This window comes from Priapulus caudatus, unplaced genomic scaffold (assembly GCF_000485595.1).
Source record: "Priapulus caudatus unplaced genomic scaffold, Priapulus_caudatus-5.0.1 Scaffold1332, whole genome shotgun sequence".
NCBI classification, from domain to species: Eukaryota; Metazoa; Priapulida; class Priapulimorpha; order Priapulimorphida; family Priapulidae; genus Priapulus; species Priapulus caudatus.
This window is the reverse complement of record NW_014578393.1, coordinates 43,812-55,418: the sequence shown is the minus strand read 5'-3', so window position 1 is coordinate 55,418 and position 11,607 is coordinate 43,812. Positions and strand designations below refer to the sequence as shown.

At 50.9% G+C, this 11,607-nt stretch overlaps 1 protein-coding gene across 1 annotated transcript in view; it reads left to right on the top strand.

Moving 5' to 3' along the window:
* Positions 1 to 8,898: 8,898 nt before the first annotated feature.
* The window catches only part of LOC106816265 (guanylate cyclase 32E-like), a gene marked incomplete at its 3' end in the record, with an annotated part of 43,868 nt that continues 41,159 nt past the window's right edge, over positions 8,899 to 11,607 (top strand). Inside the window, exon 1 of the mRNA XM_014820845.1 lies at positions 8,899 to 9,085. Coding sequence (XP_014676331.1) covers positions 8,899 to 9,085 — 187 coding nt within the window. The remainder of the gene's footprint in view (positions 9,086 to 11,607) is intronic.

The window sequence follows — 11,607 nt, the reverse complement described above, 5'->3', positions numbered from 1 at the left end:
AGAGACTTCACAGCCTCGCACAGCTACCTGCAACATCGTCACGCCACACGGGATAATATTATATAGTGCGATACGAAACATGCTAGTACGAGGTAAACCAATGAAGATACATACAATGGAGATTGAAATTAAGCGACAGGTATCGAAGTTCCATATCANCGACGCACGCAAATTGCTTACGTCACTGTCGAACCGCACTATAAAGTAAACACCCTAATACCGTAGTAAGATCAACCATATAGAGTTTTAATGCGCGTTATTCGCTTTCGCTCGCGTAAACACAATAATTGCTCACGTCATAGGTGACGCCCCAACCCCACCCCCCACTCGCCTGCTCTCACACCGAGACAGCTCGATCACCTGTTCGTTGACCCGCGATACTCATCTATTGTTGACGTTTGCAGTTTACGTGTTCCTCGGCATTCTCAACTGCCTCGTGGACATGATGAGAGAGCTACAGTGGCGGGAACTGCTAGATCGCGGGGAATACGTCGTCATCTTCGTCGACACAGGAAGATTCGATCCGACCGACTCGAACAAGTACTTCCTGCGTAAGAACATCCCGGATGACGACGTTTCCTTCTCATAAATCTATCGATGTATTTGTGTTGATTATTTTTATCGATTAAGTTTCGATTGTTATTTTGTGTATGTGTTGTGTTGTGTGATGTGAATTATACGTGACGTAGTTACTACGTTTATTTTATCGGTATTTTATGTTATTTTTTACGTCATATTATTATTTGTTATTTTTATTTATGTTCTTTTATTTTATTGTTATTTTACTAATGCACTCACTCCGTATAATTTACATAACACACGTTTGTCTACTGGCAGGTATATGCTATTACAATAAACAGTGTGGATGTAGCTACCTGTGCCCAAAGTAGTTTACTGCTAGATTTACAGATTTCTCCGTATCGAAGTGAAGATTTGCTGTTGTTCTGAGAATTATTCGTCCCGTTTTCCGAGAATTATTCGCTACATTTGCAAGCGTTATATCGATAAAAGTGGTTGATTGTGCACAATGCCTACGTCCTTTCCGGCGTTAGTTTACGGCGCACGTGGACCGTCAGGGACGGATCCAGGATTTTAGGAAGGAGGGAGTGCAACGTTTGTAAAAAAGCACTCGCAATTTTTTTTTACTCTTTAAATTTATTAATTTCACATATATATGGGTTTTCGGTCCAAAAGTTATTAATTTGAGTTTTTGGCGTAGCTGATTGAAATGCGTGCATTTGGCAATATAATCAAGAGCTAATAATACCTAACAGGGTTCTCCAAGCTTTTTAATTATAGCATGGGGGTGCTGCTCAGTGCTAGGGGGGTCCGGTCCAAATTTTTGAATTGTAGAAGCTCTGAGATGCAATCTGGGACACACTGTGTGTAAATTTGAAGCACTGCATGTGGGGTGAAAATGTTTGTTTTGCATGGGCGAAAAATCAAAGATGTGCGAATGGTAGACTGGTGCACGCCGTCTCTTTGTTCCGCGTCACCACTGTATTGCTAACATCATTTTAAGAAAGGCAGCGGTTAGTTTTGGACTTAGATTTTCCGTTTTGGATTTGAGCATGGTATGGCTCGACTCCTGGGCTCGACCAATATATATATTCTAAGAAAAACGAGGGCTTGATCGGGTCCGACTGAGTGAAATACTTGTCAGATACAGGCCGAGCGGCAAAACATACCGTTTTTTTAATAAGGCAACTTTTGCAAAAAAAGGCACTTTGCGTGGGAAGGGGGGTGCGCCCCCCCCCTAAATCCGCCCCTGACCGTGCGAATTCTTCTTACTGGAAACGAATTCTTGAATTCTTCTTAGGACCACGTCTAGCGACAATCGAAGACTGCGGCGCTGCACTGTCGTCTGCACGTCAGGTGTCGATCTCTGTTTACTTCCTTGTTAATTTCCGGCAGGTTTGGGGTCGCGCCAGTTTCTTTTCTTTCTGAGGAAGTGTCTGTACATGACGGACGCGGGCGGTAGATTTCCCGTTCTCAATAGCTGAACGTTCCTTGTACAACGTGCGTGCGTGCGTGGGTGGGTGTATGTGTGTGTGTGTGTGTGTGTGTGTGTGTGTGTGTGTGTGTGTGTGTGCGCGCGCGTGTGTATGTGTGGGTGCGAGTGTATGTGTGCGTGCGCGCGCGTCACACACACACACACACACACACGAACACGTGTGTTGGTGGGCAGGCAGCGTCTGGTCTTATTAGATGTGCCCGATAGGGGCAGCAGGATCTCACTAAAACCACCTATCCTATTTTCTCTTTCAATAACAGGGGCTTTTATAATATAAGGTTTCGCGTTTTCCTGTGTTTTTTTCAACCACCTTACATTCACTTAATCATTTCTCGCCTTCGTCGTCTATCGTTTTTTTTCGTTTGCAATCCCGAATCAGTCTCGTTCGCTTGTTACAACATCACTGAGCGCCCTCTACCGTCAACACGTAAACACACGGGCACTACCTACGTCACAGTGTCCATTTATCGTCCGCAAAATTTACGTGTGCGTAGTAGGTGATCCTTAATACGGTAGTAAGATCACCCATAGTTTAAATGCGTGTTATTCGCGTTCGGTCGCGTAAACACGCGACGCACGCAAATTGCTTACGTCATTGTCGAACCGCACTATAAAGTAAACACCCTAATACCGTAGTAAGATCAACCATATAGAGTTTTAATGCGTGTTATTCGCGTTCGGTCGCGTAAACACAATAATTGCTCACGTCATAGGTGACGCCCCAACCCCACCCCCGCTGGGTAATGCTATCCCCCGGGCGTGGAGGGAGGTGACCGCAACGTGGCAGCACTAGTGTTAGGATAGTGTTAGGATTAGGGTTAGGATCAGGGTTAGGGTTAGGGTTAGGGTTAGGATTAGGATTAGGGTTAGGGTTAAGGTTAGGGTTAGGGATAGGGTTAGGGTTAGGGTTAGGGTTAGGGTTTTTGTATCATGATATCTGTCCTCACACCATAGATTAATTTTTGTGGATCCCACCACCTATATATAACGCTCCGAGATATTTATGTGTAGTGTTATGGTTATCGTTGGAGGTGTTGCAGTTAGCGTTACCGGATGAGTAATGATTTTGAAGTATACGTCAACTGTATCACGGGACCCTCCCTCCACGCCCGGGGGATAGCAACACCTACCCCCACTCGCCCGCTCTCACACCGCGACAGCTCACCTGTTCGTTGACCCGCGATACTATACTCATCTATTGTTGACGTTTGCAGTTTACGTGTTCCTCGGCATTCTCAACTGCCTCGTGGACATGATGAGAGAGCTACAGTGGCGGGAACTGCTAGATCGCGGGGAATACGTCGTCATCTTCGTCGACACAGGAAGATTCGATCCGACCGACTCGAACAAGTACTTCCTGCGTAAGAACATCCCGGATGACGACGTTTTTCTTCTCATAAATCTATCGATGTATTTGTGTTGATTATTTTTATCGATTAAGTTTCGATTGTTATTTTGTGTATGTGTTGTGTTGTGTGATGTGAATTATACGTGACGTAGTTACTACGTTTATTTTATCGGTATTTTATGTTATTTTTTATGTCATATTATTATTTGTTATTTTTATTTATGTTCTTTTATTTTATTGTTATTTTACTAATGCACTCACTGCATATAATTTACATAACACACGTTTTTCTACTGGCAGGTATATGCTATTACAATAAACAGTGTGGATGTAGCTACCTGTGCCCAAAGTAGTTTACTGCTAGATTTACAGATTTCTCCGTATCGAAGTGAGGATTTGCTATTGCTCTGAGAATTATTCGTCCCGTTTTCCGAGAATTACTCGCTACATTTGCAAGCGTTATATCGATAAAAGTAGTTGATTGTGCGCAATGCCTACGTCCTTTCCGGCGTTAGTTTACGGCGCACGTGGACCGTCAGGGACGAATCCAAGATTTTAGGAAGGAGGGAGTGCAACGTTTGTAAAAAGGCACTCGAGGTGCGGGCGAAGCCCCCAAAATTTTTTTACTTTTTAAATTCATTAATTTTACATATATATGGGTTTTCGGTTCATAAGTTATTAATTTGAGCTTTTGGCGTAGCTGATTGAAATGCGTGCATTTGGCAATATAATCAAGAGCTAATAATACCTAACAAGGTTCTCCAAGCTTTTTCATTATAACATGGGGGTGCTGCTCAGAGCTAGGGGGGTCCGGTCCAAATTTCTGAATTGTAGAAGCTCTGAGATGCAATCTGGGACACGCCTGTGTGTAAATTTGAAGCACTGCATGTGGGGTGAAAATTTTTTTTTTGCATGGGCGAAAAATCAAAGATGTGCGAATGGTAGACTGGTGCACGCCGTCTCTTAGTTCCGCGTCACCACTGTATTGCTAACATCATTTTAAGAAAGGCAGCGGTTAGTTTTGGACTTAGATTTTCCGTTTTGGATTTGAGCATGGTATGGCTTGACTCCTGGGCTCGACCAATATATATATTCTAAGAAAAACGAGGGCTTGATCGGGTCCGACTGAGTGAAATACTTGTCAGATACAGGCCGAGCGGCAAAACATACCGTTTTTTTAATAAGGCAACTTTTGAAAAAAAGGCACTTTGCGTGGGAAGGGGGGGGGGTGCGCCCCCCCTAAATCCGCCCCTGACCGTGCGAATTCTTCTTACTGGAAACGAATTCTTGAATTCTTCTTAGGACCACGTCTAGCGACAATCGAAGACTGCGGCGCTGCACTGTCGTCTGCAGGTCAGGTGTCGATCTCTGTTTACTTCCTGTTAATTCCGCAGGTTTGGGTCGCAGCCAGTTTCTTTTCTTTCTGAGGAAAGCTGTCAGACACGTTCGACATGACGGGGGACGCGGCGCGGGTTAGACTTCCGTTCTCAATAGCTGAACGTTCCTTGTACAACGTGCGTGTGCGTGCGTGGGTGGGTGTATGTGTGTGTGTGTGTGTGTGTGTGGTGTGTTGTGTGTGCTGTGTGGTGTGTGTGTGTGTGTGTGTGTGTGTGTAGTGTGTGTGTACGTGCTGCGTGGTGGTGTATGTGCGGTGTGTGTGCGGTGTGTCGTGTGTGTGTGTCGTCTGTGGGTGTGTGTGTGTGGTGTGTGTGGGTGCTCGCGGCATGTGGGTTGGAGTGTATGTGTGCGTGCGCGCGTGTGTGTGTGTGCGTGCGTGTTGGGTGGATGTTTGTATTTAGGTGGATGTGTGGTGCGTGCGTGCGTGTGTGAGTGTGCGTGTATATGCGTGTGCGTGCGTGGGTGGGTGGTTGTTAACATGTGTGCGTGTTTGTGTATGTGTGCACGTGCATGCGTGCCTGGGTGCGTGTGTGCGTGTACGCGCGTGTACGCGCGTGTACGTGTGTGTACGTGCGTGTACGTACGTATTTACTCAACCAAAGCTGTAGCTTGCGGCTGCATGAATGTTAAGCATACACGTACAAGTGAACTGCAGCCACGATCGTTTGCTCTTGTATTAAACAAACCATTCAAAAAGTGAAACCGCCGTCACGTTTTAATTTAAAGAACATTTTCATTCGTCGGCAAACAGACGCGTATAAGGTTTCACCTTTATGAAGTTAATTCAATGTAAACATGACATCTAGTCAAATGGTCACGCAAGGCAAAAGCAGGGATCGCGTGATATTAGAAGCAGGTGCTATGTATAAACTAGAGCACTCGGAAAGCACAGACCTCCGCCAAGGCAGCTGAATTCTCTCAATGTGAAATTTTTTATTAATTAATTAATTAATTAAGTGAAAAATAATTAATTAGTTAATTAAATAAATAATAATTGGACCCGGATTAGTGCGAGCGTGCAGGTGGGGGAGAACTGTGGTTGCCCACTTAAGCCTGTGGTGTGCGTGTTTGTAAGTCTACAGCCAGCGCACCTAGCGGAAGTGATCTGAAACCTGCATGGTAACACACAAAACACACACCAACACTCAACAACTCGCCGGTGAAAACATAACCCCCGCCAGGCCCTGGCGGAGGTAAATATTCGGGTTTATTATGCGATCAGTAATATGAATGATATAATATATATAAGAGAGAGGATAGAAGAGGGGGAGGGGCAAGAGAGAGAAGTGGGGAGCAAGAGAGAGTAGAGGAAAGGGAAGAAGAGAGCAGAGCCAGAGAGAGACACGCGCGTACACACACACAGAGAGAGAGAGAGATAGAGAGAGAGAGAGAGAGAGAGAGAGAAAGCGAGCGAGGGAACAAACACAGAGACAGAGAGAGAGAGAGAGAGAAAGAGAGAGAGAGAGAGAGAGAGAGAGAGAAAGAGAGAGACCCAGAAAACAGAGAGAGAGAGAGAGAGAGAGAGATAGAGAGAGAGAGAGAGAGAGAGAGAGAGAGAGAGAGAGAGAGAGAGAGAGAGAGAGAAAGCGAGCGAGGGGAACAGACACAGAGACAGAGAGAGAGAGAGAGAGAGAGAGAGAGAGAGAGAGAGAGAGAGAGAGAGAGAGAGAGAGAGAGAGAGAGGGAGGAGAGAGAGAGAGAGGAGAGTGAGAGAGAACGAGATGGAAGAGAGAAGATAGTGATTGCTGGTCTGTAATACCATTATCGAATATCATGTCTGTCTCAATCATCTAACATGACAAGCGTGCAGGTGGGGAGAACTGTGGTTGCCCCCTTAGCCTGTGGTTGCGTGTTTGTAAGTCTACAGCGCAGCGCACCTACGCGAAGGTGATCTGAACCTGCATGGTAACAACACAAAAACACAGCAAACCAACACTCAACAACCGCCGGTGAAAACATAACCCCGCCAGGCCTCTGGCGGAGGTAAACATTCGGGTTTATTATGCGATCAGTAATATGAAATATATATATATATAGAGAGAGAGATAGAAGCAGGGGAGGGGCAAGAGAGAGAATGGGGGAGCAAGAGAGAGTAGAGGAAAGGGAAGAGAGAGACAGAAGACCAGAGAGAGACACGCGCGTACACAGCAGAGAGAGAGAAGAGAGAGATAGAGAGAGAGAGAGAGAGAGAGAAAAGCGAGCGAGGGAACAAACACAGAGACAGAGAGAGAGAGAGGAGAAGAGAGAGAGAGAGAGAGAGAGAGAGAGAGAGAGAGAAAGAGAGAGACACAGAAGAGAGAGAGAAGAGAGAAGAGAGATAGAGAGAGAGAGAGAGAGAGAGAGAGAGAGAGAGAGAGAGAGAAGAGAGAGAAAGCGAGCAAGGGGAACAGACACAGAGACAGAGAGAGAGAGAGAGGAGAGAGAGAGAGAGAGAGAGAGAGAGAGAGAGAAGAGAGAGAGAGAGAGAGAGAGAGAGAGGGAGGGAGAGAGAGAGAGAGAGTGAGGAACGAGATGAAGAAAGAAGATAGTGATTGCTGGTCTGTAATACCATTATCGAATATCATGTCTGTCTCAATCATCTAACATGACAACAAACGCTTCGTCTCTAGCTAACAGCGACGCCAGGAAGCGATCGACCCGACAAACGATAATCACGAGAAATGCTCTTACATAATTTTTAATTTCAGATTTTTAATTTTAGATTCTTAATAATGTTGGATTCATGTTTTAATTCAGGAACTTTCGACAAGATGGAGCGGTTAATCGTCGACTCCACCTCCATAGAGGCTAGCCGAGCGCTGCTCATCATAACTGCAAGCCCGCCATCTAGCGCCGAATACGAGAACTTCACGATAGCAGTGAACGCCCATAATGAGAAGCCGCCATTTAATTTCTTCAACCCGTTTCCGATTCCGAAAAGGGTTAGCAGCATTTAATTTCTTCAACCCGTTTCCGATTCCGAAAAGGGTTAGCAGCATAGCACAGCGCGATATTTTTTTGCTTTCGTCCCTGTTTTGTTCTCTCCCCGTGGGTCGACGTTTTCTTGTATTACGCTGTTTCAGCTGTTTTCAGCTGATTTCAGCTGATTTGATTCCTGTTACATTCTGTTCAAGCCCGTCTCGCTGTCACTGCCGCCTCCGCACGTACGCGTACAGAGCTAGAAACGGGCGAGTTTAACCTTCGTTGCTCGCAAAGTTGCATTTGGGGAATTGAGATGTGCCTCGAATGCTGCTATTCGATGTATATACGTCTGAATGTTCCAAGGGCAGATAGTTGATGCGCTTACACACATTACAGTTCAGCATTTCGCGTGCGTACACACACACACACACACACATACACGCGCGCGCACGCGCACGCGCACGCGCACACACACACACACACGCACACGCACACACACACGCACACACGCCCACACACACACACACACACACACACACACGAACACGTGCGAGGCAAGAGAGAGGGGCGGGTGTCGTTGGGGAGGTAGAGGCGGCGGACCTGTGTGGGGAAGCCGGAGAGAGTGGTGATGCTGTTGGGCGAAGGGAGAGGGGGCCGATGTGTGGGGAAGGAGAGGAGGGATGTGTGAGGGGAACGGGAGAAGGGTGACCGCGAATGTGAGAGGAGAGAGATGTGGAGTGTCGGGAGAGAGAGGGCAGATGTGTGGGACAGGAGACAGTGGACGGGCGCGATGTGTGGGGAGAGAGAGTCTGGCCGATGTATGGAGGGATGAGGCGAGCGAGTGTCGTGGGGAAGGGGAGAGAGTGATGTTGGGCAGGGAGAGGGGGCGGATGTGTGGGGAAGGGAGACGGGGTTGCGATGTTGTGGGCAAGTGGGAGACGGCGGCGCATGTGCTGGGAAAGAGAGGAGTGGATGTGTGGGGAACGAGAGGGGCGAGAGAGAGGGAGAGGAAGTGATGTGTCGTGGGTCGAAAGACGAGGAGGGGCCGGATGTGTGGAGAAGGGCAGGAGCAGCGATCTTGGCAATAGGGAAGTAGCTGATCCGCATGTGTGGCCGGCAAGAGAGAGCGATGTGGTTGGGCAAGACGGACGAGGCCAGGGTGCGATGTGTGGAAGAAAGAGGGCGACTGTGGTGTGGAACGAAGAGGGCGGACCTGTGTGGGAGAGAGAGAGCGGCGATGTCGGTGGGAGAGGCGAGCACGGGCGGATGTTGTGTGGAACGGGAGCGGAGGGAAGCCGGCGATGTGTTGAGACAGGGCGAGGGGGCGATGCTGTTGGAGAAGGAAGGAGGGCCGGTGAGCATGCTGTGCGAGCGCGAGAGGAGGAGGGCGGAGCTGCTGCTGCACCCGGCGAGACGGGCCGGATGTAGGGCAAAGGGAGAGGCGGATTGTCGAAGAGAGAGGAAGGTGAGTGGGGCGGAAGGGATAGAGGGCGGCGATGTGGGAAGGAGAGGCGCCGGAAGTGTGGTGCGGGGCTGGGACAGGGGCTGAGAGGCGGGTATGAGTGCGCTGGGGAGCAGGCGAGAGGGTCGGATCGTGCATGGCGGGAAGGCGAAGGAGGGCGGCCATGTGGGGAACGAAGCCGCGGGACTGAAACGAGTTGAGTGGAGTAGGGAGGCCAGAGAAAGGGGGCGAGTAAGGTAGTGTGGAGCAGTTTTGGGAGATGGAGAGCGGGCGTCGGGACGTGTGTGACGGGGGCAAGGGAGGTAGGGGCCGATCGCTATGAGGAGGGATGGGAGAGGGGGCGGCTGGAGATCGTGTGGGGCAGAGGGAGACGGGAGTATGTAATGGTGTGGGACAGAGGGGGGCGCGGGAGGGCGGGATGTGTGAGGGATGCAAGGGGAGAGGCGGGCAGAGGATAGTGGTGGGTGGGAAGGCAGAGTAGGGGCGGAATCGTGGTGCGAGAGGAAGGGGAGAGAGTGGAATAATGATGGGGATAAGAGGAGCAGGATGGATGTGGGTGAGACGTGGGGGAGGAGGATGTGGATCTGTGGGAAGGCAGACGAGTCGATGCTGGTGGAGAGAAGTGGAGGAAGGAGCGGGATGAATGTGGGGGAAGGGAGAGGGGAGGCGGGATGTGGGGAGGGGAGAGGCGGATGTGGAGGAGACGGCGAAGAGGGCGATATGTGGTGGGACAACGGAGAGCGAGTGGATTGTGGGAAGCGAGAGGCGGCGGAGCTGTATGGCGGGAAGGAGAGAGCCGTGGATGTGTGGGAAGAGGAGAGGCGATGTGTGGGAAGGAGAGGAGTGGATGCTCGCGGAAGGGGATGAGGGTGCGATGTGATGGGAAGGTGAGACGGTCCGCTGCTGGAGCGCGCCGGCGATGTGGTTGTGAAGGGATCTGAAGGGCTGGAGAGGAATGTGACGCGTCCGGTGGCGGCGAAGGGGACTGAGAGCGGCAGATTGTAGGGAAGGGAGAGGGAGCGATGTGATGGGAGAAGGGAGAGCGGGAGGACGGCTGTGTGGGCGAACGGAGAGGGACGTCGGATTGTGGATCGGGAAGGGGACAGAGCGTGGAATGTAGTATTTGGTGGTGGCCGAAGGAGGAGAAGGGTAGTGGATGGCTGTGGGGAGTAGAGAGGGCGGGGATTGGTGGGAAGGGGAGTAGGGCCGGATGGTGTGGAAGGGGAAGAGAAGCTGGATGTGTGGGAAGGAGAGGAGATTGTGGAAGGGGAGACGGGCCGAGTGTGTGGGAAAGGAGCGGGGCGATTGTGGGGAAGGGAGAGGGCGATGTGCTGGGGAACGGGAAGGAGCTGGGAGTGTGTTGGTGGCAGGGAGGAGGGCGGAATGGGTGCGGGACAGGGAGAGGAGTTGGGATGTGTGGGACAGGAGAGGGCGATGCTGTGGGGACACGGGAGAGGAGTGGATGTTGGGGAAGGGAAGAGGGCGGATGTGGTTGGGAAGGGAGAGCGGCGGAGTGTCGGGGAAAGGAGAGAGGATGATGTTGGGAAGGAGAAGGGCGCGAGTGCTGGGAAGGGAGAGGGCGAATGTGTGGGAAGGAGAGGATTGCGGAGGTGTCGCGGGAAGGGAAGGCAGTGGAGTTTGTCGCGGGAAAGAAGAGAGGAGCTGGATGTGTGGGGAAACGTGCGAGAGGCGGATGTCGGTGGGAAGGCAGAGCAGGTGCGGATGTGCTGGCGGAACCGGAGACGGGCGGAATGTGTGGCGGACAGGGAGAGGAGTCGGACTGGCTGGGGAAGGAAGGGGCGGGATGTTGTGGGGAAGGAGAGGGGCCGGGGTCAGTGGAGGAAGGGAGCAGGGGCCGGACTGTTGTGGTTTTGGGGGGGGAAGGGCGCGAGAGGGCGCAGAGTTCGTGGGGAGGGAGAGGCGGGATGGTTGGGGGACGGGAGAGGCGCGGAAGGTGGATAGGGCAGCGGGAGGGGTATGTGTGGGCAAGGGAGAGGGCGATGTTGGGGAAGCGGAGACGGAGATGCGAGTGTGTTGGGAGTAGAGAAGAGGGGCGGGTTGTGTGGGGAAGGGAGGAGCAGCGGATGTGTGGGAAGGCGAGAAGGACGTGGAGAAGGGAGAGCCGGGCGGATTGTGTGGGGAAGGGAAGGGCCAGGGTGTGTTCGGGAAGGGAGAGGAGCTGGATGTGTGGGGCGAACTGGAGAGGGGCGATAAAGTGCTGGGCAGGCAGAGACGGCGAGTGGTTGGGGAAAACGAGAGGGCCGATTGTGGGAAGAGAGAGGCGGGTGCGGCGGATGTGCTGGGGAAAGGGAGACGGGGCGGATATGGGGGGAACACGGAAGGGAAGCGCGATGTGTGGTAAGGGAGAGGAGCGTGATCGTGGTGGGAAGGGAGAGGCGGATGGTGTCGGGGAAGGAGAAGGAGCGATGTGTGAGGGGAGAGAGAGAAGGCGCGGATGGTTGGGAAAGAGATGAGCGATGTGCT